The 14,888-nt window shown below is 40.8% G+C and overlaps 1 protein-coding gene across 1 annotated transcript in view; it reads right to left on the bottom strand.

Annotated features, from left to right (window-relative positions):
* The window catches only part of CPNE8 (copine 8), a 269,455-nt gene that overhangs the window by 126,473 nt on the left and 128,094 nt on the right, over positions 1–14,888 (bottom strand). Inside the window, exon 4 of the mRNA XM_044280216.1 lies at positions 12,182–12,285. Within this exon, the coding sequence (XP_044136151.1) occupies positions 12,182–12,285 (104 nt within the window). The remainder of the gene's footprint in view (positions 1–12,181; positions 12,286–14,888) is intronic.

Below are 14,888 nucleotides of genomic sequence, written 5' to 3'. Positions count from 1 at the left end.
ATGAAATTCATGAACAGACTTCTATACAAAGTGGATACTGGACGGCAGTGGTCAAGACATCTTGGCAGAAGGAAGAACAAGATGATCACGCTACAAGACAACAGTTCAGTTCAGATACATCAGTCCAAAAATTGTGAACTAAGTATCATGACATATACAACGGCGCCCAGGGATCTCACTGCACTTACTATTATCCCTGGGCGCCGCTTTGTTCTCCCGTTATGTCCTCTGGTATGTTCGTGGACTTGGTTATAGTAGGCGGAGTCTGCCCTTGTTCTGCTGGGCGTCTCCTTCTCCTAAGCTGTAGCGCTGGCCAATCGCAGCGCAGAGCTCACAGCCTGGGAGGTTTTTTCTCCCAGGCTGTGAGCTCTGCGATGCGATTGGCCAGCGCTACAGCTTAGGAGAAGGAGACGCCCAGCAGAACAAGGGCAGACTCCGCCTACTATAACCAAGTACCTGAACATAACGGAGGACATAACGGGAGAACGGAGCTGGATAATGGTAAGTGCAGTGAGATCCCTGGGCGTCGCTGTATATGTCATGATACTTAGTTCACAATGTTTGGACCGATGAAAGGTCCTCTTTAAAGGAATATGGACTGAAGCCGACACATTCAGAAATCTAAGCACCATACCGACTATAGCAGAGCACATACAAACCATGACAAGGTCAACCAAATGCAGTTCACACAGTGTTAGGCCTCTTTTACACGACAGTTTTTTTCCCCGTTTACAGGCCGTTTTTCACGTTCCGTATACGGAACCATTCATTTCAATGGTTCCGCAAAAAAAAAAAAAAACGGAATGTACTCCATATGCATTCCGTTTCTGCATTTTCGTTCCGTTGAAAGATAGAACATGTCCTATTATTGCCCGCAAATCACGTTCCGTGGCTCCATTCAAGTCAATGGGTCCGTAAGAAAAACGGAACACGTACGGAAATGCATCCGTATGTTTTTAGTATCCGTTCCGTTTTTTGCGGAACCATCTATTGAAAATGTTATGCCCAGCCCAATTTTTTCTATGTAATTACTGTATACTGTATATGCCATACGGAAAAACGGAACGGAAAAACGGAACCGAAACACAACGGAAACTAAAGAAACGGCCCGCAAAACACTGAAAGATCCATACGGTCGTGTGCAAGAGGCCTCCTATATTGAGAGTGTTAACTTTTCTTGCATGCGATGACTATACAGGGTTAGGCTACTTTCACATGCCGTTTCTGGATCCGCCTGTGAGAACCGTTTCAGGGCTCTCAAAAGCGGCCCTAAACAGATCAGTTTAGCCCCAGTGCATTCTGAATGGATGCGGATCCGTTCAGAATGCATCAGTTTGGCTCCGTTCCGCCTCCATTCCGCACTGGAGGTGGACACCAAAACGCTGCCTGCACCGCCTGGCGGTGCGGAGCCAAACGGATCCGTCCTGACTTACAATGTATGTCATGGGGACGGATCCGTTTACATTGACACAATTTTAAACAGACCCTTCCCCTATTGACTTTTAATGTAAGTCAGGACGGATCCGTTTGACTTACACTTAGATTTTTTTTTTTAACTAAGTTATAAAGATGGATCCGTACTGAACGGATACCAGCGTTTGCATTTATAGGTGCGGATCCGTCTGTGCAGATACCAGACGGATCCGCACCTAACGCAGGTGTGAAAGTAGCCTTAGGTGTAACTACTACATTTTCCAGAAAGCGAATCAGTAGAAAATGCTTAAAGGGCTATCAGAGTTATGGGGAAAAAAATGTAAACCTTATAAAACTCATCAGTACTTACATATACATTAGTTAAGCTTGATTTCTTAAGAGAGCAACCCATACTTACACCTTTTCATGGTTCTGTTATTGCTGTTTACATGCTGAGGGGGGCATATAACAACAATGTCTGAGCTCTCCCTCATGTATATTTGTAGGTGTATATCTGACCTTCCCCTCACCCTGCACAACCTAAGTTTGCATTAAAAAAAAACACACAGTCTTATGATCATCTCCTAGCTCACACAGGCAGATCTTCCTGTCACATTGCAGATATAGCTACAGCTCAGATACAGCTACAGCTCAATCTATAAGATGGGCATATGGCTGTATCTAAGCTGTATCTAAGCAGTATCTAAACTGTAGCTGCATCTAAGCTGTAGCTGTATCATTCAGATATAGCTTAGATATAGCTATATCTATATGATGGACAATTATTTCCTTTATTTTCCCCAGTGTAAAGGGGACTTGTTGAGGGGGCCAGGGCTGTAATAACGATCCCTGGACACGGGAGGGGAGCGGGTAAACTGGCCCATGTGAGGGAAGGAGCCGGACACATACCCTGCTGCTAGAGAAAATATATCACTTCGGCTATGGTAAGTATCGCGCATGCGCGATCGCTAACCATCGCCGAGGCTGTGTGAGGAGAGCGAGAGAGGGGCGGCACCAAAGGCTCTGATGTCTCGTTTACAGACGCGGGCCACTCCCTCAAGCAGGGAGAAGCTTGTAAACGAGACGTCAGAGCCTGAGCAGGGTTGATGACGTCGGGGGTCACATGACTCAAATCAGAACTGGCTAAACAGAGCAAAATCATTAAAGTAAGTGATTTACAAAACAGTTTAATACAATGAAATAATAGTTATTAGCATAAATGTATATAACTCGGATAACCCCTTTAATGCTAAAGTTTGGAAAGATATTGCCTAAAGCCTGAACATGGCTGCTTCCTGTTATAAATGATTACTTAAGAATAATTAATACTGGCTAAGATTAGATTGTGATTATTTGAAAAGGCAATTCAATGTAACTTGAAAGATTCATTTTTATATATGGTATATTATTTTTCACTTTTCCCTCCATGTGAAAGGTTTCTCTATATTATGTATGTACAATACTATGATGTCCAAGAGTAAACCTAAATTCAACTATGAATTCTAATATTAAGGAAATTAATTCTAGCATGTTCAGCATAATTATTGTATATGTTTCTTTCATTAACACTAAAAGTATGTTCACTTGGCAGGTCTTTGGTGGGAAAAAAAAATGATCTGGGAATCCGCCTCCCATTGTTTTCAGTGTGTAATGTGCGCTGTAGCTTTTTATAACACCATGTCGCGTCTCCGTGCAATGTTTGCATGCAGATTATTATCCTAACTGAATGACAAAGTGCATTTTCTGATGTGTATTTTACTGCACACATACCCTTATTATTCAAGCCTACATTATAATCCTGTCAATGTTTAAAAGATTATACTTGGCTACATTTAAACCTTGTAGATGCTAATAATGGCTTCTTTAAACATATACGGATTTCAAGTAAAACCTGGTTGTTTAAAAATTGACACAAACGTGAATGTTCACAAATGATAAAAAATGAAAGATGGACACGACAAACAATACTGTGCTTACGGTCTCACAATCAAAAATTTTAAAGCATATTAGACGTGACAGAATCAGATTTTTATCTTCTGGATACCTAAAAATTTTAATTTCTGTTCGGACCCACAATTAATTACATTTTTCTGTTTTGATTGGAAATAAAAGTAGCGGAAAAATACTCATTAATAACTACTAGTTATGGTATTAGTTACACTTTACAGATACATTAAGTTGTCATGTTCGGATTAGGCAGCAATTTGAAAACTTAAATATTTGCACTATAAGTGCAAGTTAACAACCCTTTATAACATAATAAAAATAATGTTTTAAAAAAGTGTAAATGATATTGTTTACATTTGTTAATAGAGTGGAACAAACTCCTAAACATAGACATGGTTTCACCAGGAGCTCTCAACTCTACCACAAAAAAATTCTAGAAAATAAAGGCATGGAAATGAAGGTAACAAAGATAATAATAGTAATACAAAGTGTATATAAAAAGGTATATAGTTGTTTTATAAATAAATGGAATCTATTACTGGCCGATTTGTGTAAGATGACAATGTTAAGCACATTATACACCATTACAAGGAGTGTCTATAATTTAAAATTAATTAGAGATCAGAAAGAGAACTTCAAAGACAAAGAGAAAGGACATAAAAGCAAGAATCCCACACATTCATGCCAAAGCACGGCAGAATGCTTTCTAGATATGAAAGTCACAAAGTATGCTGGAAGAAAATAGCAAGGCATGGTATATTATTAAAAAAATAATGCCTTTTAAGTACCGTATTTTTCGCCCTATAAGATGCACCTTCCTATAAGTCGCACCTAGGTTTTTGAGGAGGAAAATAAGAAAAAAAATATTTTGAATCAAAAGTTGTGCTTTTAGTCGGTTTGGAACTAATGGTCGTCTGTGGATGACACTGTTATGGAGGGGATCTGTGGATGGCACAGTTATGGAGGGGATCTGTATATATTTTCATCCACAGATCCCCCCCCCCCATAACAGTATTCCCCAATACACAGGGCCCGCTCACAGCAGTCTTCATATCTAAACTGTAATCATCCTTAACCACTTGGTAACGTTACACCACAATCTATAAAACTATGTGCATACCCAGATCACCAAAGAAGAAGCGACCATATGTAAGCAAAAATATATATACTTTATTAGAACAACACAATAAAACACATATAATGGAGTCTTACATCATTGTGTGGAGTAAAACAGGAATAAAAGAGGGACAAAGGGGGAGGGGACCAATAAAGTTGAATACATATAGGGGAGGCAGCAACTGCAATTAAATACATAAATACACAAGTGTGAATGTTGCCCCAAGTTAGTAACAGCAAAATAAAGGAAATTGATACTATAGCAGGTTTCAACACAAAGGGAAAGAGCCTAGTAAAGTACATAGCAATAGTGCCTCAGGTAGACCAGGAACCACATATAATAGCTCATTACATTGTAAACAAACGTATTAACGGTCACATCACCCATCCAGTGCTCCTTACTTACCCAACTGGCACTATTGCTATGTACTTTACTAGGCTCTTTGCCTGTATGTGGAAATCTGCTGTAGTATCCAATTCCTTAATTTGCTATTACTAACTAGGGGCAATATTTACACTTGTGTATTTATGTATTTAATTACAGTTGCTGCCTCCCCTATATGTATTCACCTTTATCGGTCCCCTCCCCCCTGTGTTCCTGTTTTACTCCATCCAATGATTTAAGACTCTATTATATGTGTTTTATTGTGTTCTAATAAAGTATATATTTTTTGCTTACATATGGTTGCTTCTTCTTTGGTGATCTAGGTATGCACATAGTGTTATAGGTTGTGATTTAATCAATATATGTGGCCCTCATAGGTCGTCTGTGTAGGTTTCTCTTGGTAACGTTAGTTACAATAGCACTATCCCATGTACTAGTGCTTACTATCAAACTCCCGTAGCATGCAGGGTCGGCCGGCAGAGTAACGTCACGCGCCTGTTCCGCCTGCTTCATTAATAGTGGGAGGAGCAGGCGCATGACGTGAGTGAGTGGCGTTATGCTGCCGGCCCCCCTGCATGCTACAGGAGTTTGATAGTAAGTACTAGTACATGCGATAGCGCTACATTAACTAACGTTAACAAGAGGTTAAGGATGATTACAGTTTAGACATGAAGATTGCTGTGAGCGGCAGGGGCCTGGTGTAAGAGTAATGAACCGGGCCCCACCATGATTAAAACAGCAGTTTCCAGCCTCCAGCCCCTCCTTCCTCCCTGCTGATACATCGCCTCGCTGTGCAGCATTGCAGCCGGCGATATATCAGTGTTGTTAGCATAGTACTCACCCCATAAGACGCACTGCCACTTCCCCCCCACTTTTATTTATGTTATTATTTATACCGAAAAATGAACACCGTAAAATGTATAACTTAAAAACGAAGTGGCAGTATTGCTATTTTTCCCATCTTCATCCCAGAAAGAGTTAATAAAAGTTAATCAGAAAGTTATGTGCCCCCCAAAATGGCGCCATTAAAAACTGCAACTTGTCCCGCAAAAAACAAGCCCTTATAAACCTATATAGACGGAAAAATAAAAAAGTTATAGCTCTTGGAACGAGACGATGAAAAAGAAGAAAACATTCGGTCAGTAATGCCCAAAACAGGCTGGTCACTAAGGGGTTAAGAGACCCATTAAGCTTTACTTTTGATATTTTTTACCCTCTTTTCTCACTATCATTTTGACTATAGTGTACAGGTGAAACTCGAAAAAATTTAATATTGTGCAAAAGTTCATTTATTTCAGTAATGCAACTTAAAAGGTGAAACTAATATACGAGAGACTCATTACATGCAAAGCGAGATATTTCAAGCCTTTATTTGTTAGAATTTGGATGATTATGGCTTACAGCTTATGAAAACCCCAAATTCACAATCTCAGAAAATTAGAATATTGTGAAAAGGTCCAATATTCTAGGCTCAAAGTGTCACACTCTAGTCAGCCAATTAATCCATAACAACTTGTTCAGTAGGAATCACAATCATGGGAAAGACTGCTGACCTGACAGTTGTGCAGAAAACAATCATTGACACCGCCATAAGCCTCAAAAGGTAATTGCAAAAGAAGTTGGATGTTCCCAAAGTGCCTTTTTTAAAGCACATTATTAGAAAGCAGCCTGGAGAGGATTGTAATCGGGCAACTATAGGCCAGTAAGCCTGACATCAATAGTGGGGAAATTAATGGAAACCATACTCAAGGAGAGGATTGTGGAACATCTAAAACCCCATGGATTGAAAGATGAAAAACAGCATTGGTTTACTTCAGGGAAGTCATGTCAAACTAATCTTATTGATTTTTTTGATTGAGTGACTAAAATAATAGATGGCGGAGGTGCAGTAGACATCGCTTATCTAGACTTTAGTAAGGCTTTTGATACTGTCCCACACAGAAGGCTTATCAATAAATTAGAGTCTTTGGGCTTGGACTCCCATATTCTTGAATGGATTAGGCAGTGGCTGAGGGACAGACAACAGAGGGTTGTAGTCAATGGAGTATAGACAGACCATGGTCTTGTTACCAGTGGGGTACCTCAGGGATCTGTTCTGGGACCCATATTGTTTAATATCTTTATCAGCAAAATTGCAGAAGGCCTCGATGGTAAGGTGTGTCTTTTTGCTGATGACACAAAGATTTGTAACAGGGTTGATGTTCCTGGAGGGATACACCAAATGGAAAAGGATTTAGGAAAACTAGAGGAATGGTCAAAAATCTGGCAACTAAAATTTAATGTTGATAAGTGCAAGATAATGCACCTGGGGTGTAAAAACCCAAGAGCAGAATATAAAATCAGTGATACAAATAGTAAATAGCAAAAAACAAAAAAACAATGGGGCACATTTATAAGACAGGCGTTTTAGATGCCTTAATGAAGGCCCTGTGCTGGCGGTGGATCCCCTGAAGTTATCAAGAGGCGCAGGCACATCCGGCGGCAGTTCTAAATGCAAGACCGCCTACTTGCTGTCTTACATTTAGACCATTTTCTACACATAAAAAAAGGCATAGAAATTGGTAAGAGAGACGAGCCTGCCAGCCCCTGGCCGTAATTTTATACCTGATGTGAGCGGTAGAAAGTCTAAAATAGCGGCACAACTAACCGTTGTACCGCCATTGGTGCCTGAAATACTCCTAATTTAGATGCATTTCAGAATAGTAAATGAATATATTTGCATCAAATAAATGAATACCTTTGCATCAAATTTTAATGTGATGCCCCTAATGCCCTGAAAAAACTTTTTCTAATATCCTTTATTTATCAATTTTGTATTTTTCTTAGTCTTTTCCCTCCCTAAAGAGCACCATTCACTGTGCACTTAAAACTCAGTTCTCTGTACACCACTGACAGCTCAGCAGTGTACGGAGTACGGAGTGTGAAATGTATGAATGGGGCTGCAGCAGCAGTGAGTACGGGCAGGAGCGCATATTGCTGCTCCTGCCCGTGCTCCGTAGAGGTTTACTAACTCCAGGCATAGCACATGGGTACTCTGTACTCTGTACCCTGTACTATGCCAGGATTAGCTGAGCGGAGTAGGCTCCTGCTTCTGCCTGCTTCACTAAGCTAAGAGCTGATAGGCTGTTCTCTTAGCTGAGCGGAGCAGGCAGACGTAGGAGCCCGCTCCGCTAATCCTGGTATAGTACATAGGTAGGTTTTTTAGGGCATTAGTACCATCATATTAAAATTTGATGCAAAGGTTTAGTTACTCTTTAATGTCTTAAGGGGAATTTTAGGAAGGTAAAAAGTATTTTGTGTCTGTAATAACTATTCTTTGGAAATAGAAAATAAATCTGAGTTGTTAGGCTTGAGCTTTATTAATTCCAAGGACTTTACAAAGGACCAGGGGACATGCTTTATGTGTGGAGAAAAGGCGATTCAGACATCAATACATAAAAGGATTATTTACAGAAAGTTTTTAAGAGAGTGGTGAGGGCGGTGTAGAAATGCCTCTTGCACCTAAATTGAGGAGCAGTGGCATTTAAAAAGTTGCAAACCTGTGCTTTGTAAATATGTAATGCTATTTTCTGGCATACAGCGACCCTCATTATGTCAGCGTTTGAAAAAGGGCTAGATGTTTGTCTAATAGCAAATTGATGATTATAAGTAATGGAAGGCTACATTCACACTAAAAATAAGCCCATTAAAAACTGACTCATTGTCAGTTTTTCATAGCCATTCTGCATCCATGTGTGCATCCATTTTCTGGCCAAGTGTCCATTTTTAGTTGCTGTTTTGCAGCAGTTTTTCATTGGCGTTAAAAAATGCACTCAGTGCTCCCAGTATCTATAGTGGCCACCTGTAGTGCTCCTAGTGTCTATAATGTATATATAAGGTCACTAGGGATGAGTGAATCGACTTCGGATGAAACATTTGAAATCGATTTGCCTAATACTTTGTTTGAATACTGTACGGAGCGAGCGCTCCTACCAGTATTAGAATGTATTGGCTCAGATGGTACCTTGGAACCGAACCCGAGTTTGGGCAAAGTTTTTTTACAGTAGAAATTAATTTATGAAGTTATTATGTGAGGATTGGCAAAGTAATAACTTCAGCTCATAGAAGCCAATACATTATAATACTCTAAGTCGATTCGCTCATCCCTAAAGGCCACCCACAGTGCCCAGTATATAAAATGCCACCCGCATTACCCTCTGTATATAAAAAACCCAATAATGCCACCCTGCATATAAAATCCCTCCCAATAGTGCCCTATGAAATGGCTCCCCATAGTGTTCTCCTAGTAGTATAAATAAGGCTGGGTACAATAAAAAAAATACTCACCTCATCCACTTAAACACGCTCTGCACTGGAGGGAGCTAGAAGGACCTGATATTCCCAGTATCATGACATCACATGTAACATCTTGACAATGGGAGTGTAAGGTCCTTCCAGTTTCCTCCAATGCAGAGAAAATGTCAAAGTGTTCAAGTAGATGAGGTGAGTATTTATTTTTATTATTTTAATCCCTGAAATAAATTTTTACCTGTTAGACAGATGCATTCCTGTCTATATGGCTTTGAAAAACAGGCCCATTGACTTCAATGGGGTCCGTCTGGACATGAAAACGGAAAAAAAATAAGATGTCCTTTTTTGTCAGGACGCTATTCCCTGTCCCTGAAAAAACTGCCATGGGAATAGCTCCATAGACTTTGGTTCTAAAAATGGTCGTGTGACAACCGTTACTAAAATGGCCGTCACACGGACATTTTTCCACTGACGTGTTAATGTAGCCTTACAATTAATGTTGTAAAATTATTTGAGAAAGGTTGAACTTCTTGGACCTGTGTCTTTTTTTCAACCTATGTAACTAAGTAAAACAATTACTGCAAGTAGTAAGGGACAGTCTTAACAACAATAATAATAAATAATAATAATAATAATCTTTATTTACATAGTACCAACAATTCAGGGGTTCATTTATAGATGGAGTAAAAAATTACATACAAACAAGTCAACAACTGAAGGGTTTCTGTCACCAGAATGAACCCTCTTAAACTGGCTGATGTTAGAGATGTGCTAATGTCAGCAGAGTCTAACTCTGCTATTATTCTGTTTATTGATGCCCCCCTTACTGCACAATTCTTACTTTTGTAATATGCAAATTACCCTCTAGAAGTGGGGAGGGATGGGGGGGGGGGGGTTGCTCCTGCTCCTAGAGGCTAATGGAATGAGGTGGGAGAACAGAGCCTTTAGGAGCAGGAGCAACGCCAGTCCCCCCCCGGTCCTAGAGGCTAATTTGCATATTACAAAAGTAAGAATTATGCCCATTAAAACAAGACGAACGAGGGCCCTGCTCACAAGAGCTTACAATCTATGAGAAGATAGGGGTGACACAAAAGGTAACAGGTGCTTGACAATGGTCCAGCTATCTTAACACAATTGAGGAGTATATTTAAAGCTGCATGACCCAGTCACCAGCCAATATCTGTAATGCATTTGAGTGCATGGGGGGGGGGGATTGTGGATACTTGATGATGGATCAGGTTCAAAAGAATGATTGGGGGAAGGGGTGAATGAAGAAGAATTACATTAGGGGACGTGATAGACCAACCTAAAAATATATGTTTTGGAAAGCGCTGTAAACTGTGGATGTTGTGAAGTAACCTAATTGCTTGGGATAGGGCATTTCAGAGAACAGGTGTTACTCGGGAGAAGTCTTGAAGGCGGGAGTATGAGGTTTGGATTACGTTGGATGTTAGTTGTAAGTTATTGGCTGAACTGAGAGCACGATTAGGGTAGTAGACAGAAGGGAGGAGATGTATGGGGTGCAGAACTGTGGAGAGCTTTATGGGTGAGAATTAACAGCTTAAACTGAATTATATACTGTATGGGAAACCAGTGCAATGACTGGCACAAGGTGCAGGCATCAGAGTAGCAGTTAGGCAAATAGATTAGCTGTTGCATTAAAGATAGACCGGAGAGGGGAAAGTCTGGTGAGCAATTAGTGATGAGTTGCAGTAATTGAGACAGGTATAGATCATGGTCACAATGAGAGTTTTTGTCGTTTCCATAGTAAGAAAGGGGAGGATTCTAGAGATGTTTTTGAAGTGCAAGGGACATGAGCGAGCATGCGATTGAATATAGGGGTGAAGGAAAGATCAATCTCAAACATAACACTAGCCGTCGTGCTGCCTAGGAGTAATGGTAGTGCCACACATTGAGATGGAGACATCAGGTTTAGGTAGGTTAGTAGATAGAGAAAACAGAAGTAGTTCAGTTTCAAATAGAGAGAGGACAAGATGTTAGAGACAGTGGACACACACTCACTGGTGTTCTTTAGTACAGCAGGGTCATGTTACAAATTGAAGTGTATAGCTGGGTGTTATCAGCATAGAGGTGTCATTTGCTGATAGTCTGTCTGATCAGGGCTGTGTAGTGAGGGTGTGGAAACCAGATTGTAAAGAAAAGAGCTACCTGTTGAGACAAAAGTAGACCAGGTTCTACCAAAGTTTAGAGCTGAAAGGGAGATAAGAGACAGGTTATGACAGAATGTTTGAAAGAAGAATGGAAGATACCAGAAGAGAGAGAGAGGTTGAAGATATTAGTTACGCGACTAATGACAGCTGAAGAGAGCGATTGGAAGATGTGTGAGGGAATAGGGTCCATGTGGTAGGGCGAGAAGAGGAGAGGAGCCTTGAAACCTCTTCTGTAAGTGGCTTGAATGTGAAAAGTGGAACAGAGGAGATGCAGGGAGAATGGAAGAAATTACATTTAGAGGCTCGGAGCTAAATTCCTGCTGGATATTTTCAATTTTCTCTGTGAAGTGGGTCGCCAGATCTTCAGCATAGAGGTCTGTAATTGGCGCCTATACTTTTGGACTGAGGAGGAAGTGAAAAGAGTTCTATGACATTTTGTACTTTAGAACTTAGTGGTCTTTTGTACTATACTAATTATTACTAAACAGGCAAATTATTACAGTCAAGCACATAACATATACGTTACAGTAATAAATGTACTACATCTGAACATTTATCAACAACAAATGTGCACATAAACTAAATTTGAGGACACACAAGTTTGTAACACAACAGCTCAGATAGCAACTTGTAATGCAACACTGCATTTTTCTGGGGCAACAGTTGCATGACATGCAATCAATAGACTGTGGAGTGACAAATATCGAAACCAGTATAAAAAAAAAACTGTGAAAAAAGTTGCATGTAAAATGTGCTGGTATTGACACCGGTGAACCATATATACAATGATCTGTGTAACCTTAGCCTTATAGTAAACTAAAAATGATACATAAAACTGAAGGAAGGCTGAAAAACTTACAAATCAAATCGCAGATTCTGTCTTTCCTCAAAGAAGTAATCCATTATAAATTTTTTTACAAAGTCTGGGTTCAACGTGTTGTCGATAACTTCTGTCCTGCCAAACTGCAGAGGAAAAGCAAACAAATACCTGAAATTAATCATAAGTATTACAGTTATATATGCCAAAAAAGGAAAGCAATTTTCCAGCCCCATAATTTTTTTTTTTTAAATCAACTGAACCAGCGTTAAAATAAAATCAGTTTACTCTTCCCCCACCAGTCTTTTATTATGTCATTCCAGAGATCACTGCAGCCATCCACTAGCTGTAGAAACGATGCTTCAACCTCACTCAGTCACTGCCGTGACTGCCCGCTGAAGTCACATGTGGATAATGTGAACACCTTGAGATCAACAAGGAACTTTGCAGTACTTGAGGTATGCTGGATTTTTGGCTGACCTACACTGCTAATATTGCCTTCTTGCACACATACACATGATCATAACAGTACTTTTGTTGTTTTTGTCCAATTTTCTAAAGCTGCAAAAACAAGGTGGCGTTCTGGCTGCACAGTTCACCGCCAGATCCGAGCATGCGCACTCCGATAACCACTGAGGGCATTAACTTTGTTTAGGGCCAGGGATGAACTGTACATGCAGGTTCTCAGGAGCTGAAGAGAATGACAGGGCTGGCCTTATGGCGAAAATATAGGGTCTGTGATTTTGATCTATGTTTTTTCTTTTAAGCATCAAAACGTAACAAAAACTATATAAATTTGGTATCAATATAATAGCACTGACCTGCAGAATAAAGGTAATGCAAGAATTTTACAGCAAGGTAAACAACATGAAAATGAAACCCATAATACAATGGTGCAATTGCATATTTTTTTTCCCACTGTAACCCAATTTTTCCAACTTACCAGTACAATGTATGTACTATAAAATGGTGTTTAGCCATTGTCAGCCTGTGCAGGTACACCCCCCAACTGGTTAACGCCCCTCTGCAGTGATGGCCAGTTCACATTGTTCGCCCGCGAACACATGCGGGCTGCCATCTTTTCTCATAAGTCCAGCAAGGCACAGGAAAGTCCTTACCTGTGCCTGTGCGCGAGCCCGTCTGAAATCAAATGCGGTCAGCGGGAGCAGGCAGTTCCGGGAACAGCCGCCGGGGGCCTTCATTGTGCTGTTCCCGGAACTGCCTGCTCCCGCTGACCGCATTTGATTTCAGACTGGCTCATGCACAAGCACAGGTAAGGACTAGCGTGAGCCTCGCCGGACTTGTGAGAAAGGATGGCAGCCAGCATGTGTTCGCGGGCGAACAATGTGAACTGTCCATCACTGCCCCTCTGTACCCTTACTGCAGACTGCTATCAATTCATTCATAACTTCTAGTAGAAATAATAAAGCAATGGAACAACATAGAGACATAAGAATAGATGTTCCAGTATTGTTATTACATGGAGAATGCATGAAGCTTAAATTAAAACAGATGTCAGGAGTGGTGAAAGGTCCTCTTTAAATATAGTAAGTAGCCTTTTTGTTTTATTTTTTAAAATGTTACCTTGCTTACTGTGGGTGGCGATATTGGAAACACACACTGCATTCGTGTAATATCTGAAAAGACAGGGCAGCAGGGTGTGTTTTAAGGCAGCTGCAATGTATGGGAATTATTATTCATTGAAGTCTTAGGGCTCCATAAACATGGGGCAGGTTAGGCTGACATTCTAACGTATATGGGGAGCTCCCAACTCTCCCCTGGCAGATGGAGGAGAGAAGGATTGAGTGAAGTGAGTCATAAAGGAATTGGGATAGCTGTCAACCTAACAATTGTTCAGCCGACAGCTGCTGAATATATGTAGCTTCCTTTCAACTATTAGGCCCCTTTCAGACAAGCGAGTTTTCCGCGCTGGTGCAATGCGTTATGCGAACTCTTTGCGCCCGCACTGAATCCGGACCTATTCATTTCAATGGGTCTGTGTACATGAGCGTTGTTTTTAACGCATCACTTGTGCATTGCATGAAAATCGCAGCATGTTCTATATTCAAGCAAGCAAGTGCGGGTGCGATGCGTTTTTCACTGATCGTTGCTAAGAGATGTTGTTTGTAAACATTCATTTTTTTTATCACACGCGTGAAAAACACATCAATGCACATTTCACCTGCGCGATAAAAATTGAACGCGATCGCATACAAAACTGAATAAACTTGCTTGCAAAATCGCGCATCACTGAACGCATCCGCAGCGCATCCGGACCTAATCTGCTCAAGCTCGTCTGCAAGGGGCCTTAGAGTCTCTAGGAAGGGATGGAGTACAGCTCCTTCCCCAGAGAACAAAAAAAAAAAGTGGCCAAAGGAGGAAAAAGGCGCTCATAGGGTGAGTAGGTTCAGAACAAGCCTCCAAATACAGGAAGAGTGGCGTAACTGTTCGGTGCAACTGTACTGGAGGCGAGTAGGAGTGGTTTAAGTGTTGCTGGTTGGTGCTGCCGATTATGTCCGTGTTCACCTTATGTGGGGGCCAGGCCGCCGTCTGGGTCAGTGTATGAGGTATGTATCCAGTGGACTCTGGGGTCGAGTAGAGGGTGGACCATAGGCGCAAAACGCAACCAGAGTTTGTTTCAAACCAATAGGTTTTTTTATTTTTGTTATCGTGACAACACGTTTCTGGGTTCTGTGGACCCCTTTTTCAAGTAGGTGAAAATGCTGCTGATGGAAAATGTGTTGCTCCC

The sequence above is a fragment of the Bufo gargarizans genome, chromosome 2, assembly GCF_014858855.1.
Source record: "Bufo gargarizans isolate SCDJY-AF-19 chromosome 2, ASM1485885v1, whole genome shotgun sequence".
Lineage (NCBI taxonomy): Eukaryota > Metazoa > Chordata > Amphibia > Anura > Bufonidae > Bufo > Bufo gargarizans.
This window is presented reverse-complemented; position numbering and strand designations above follow the sequence as displayed.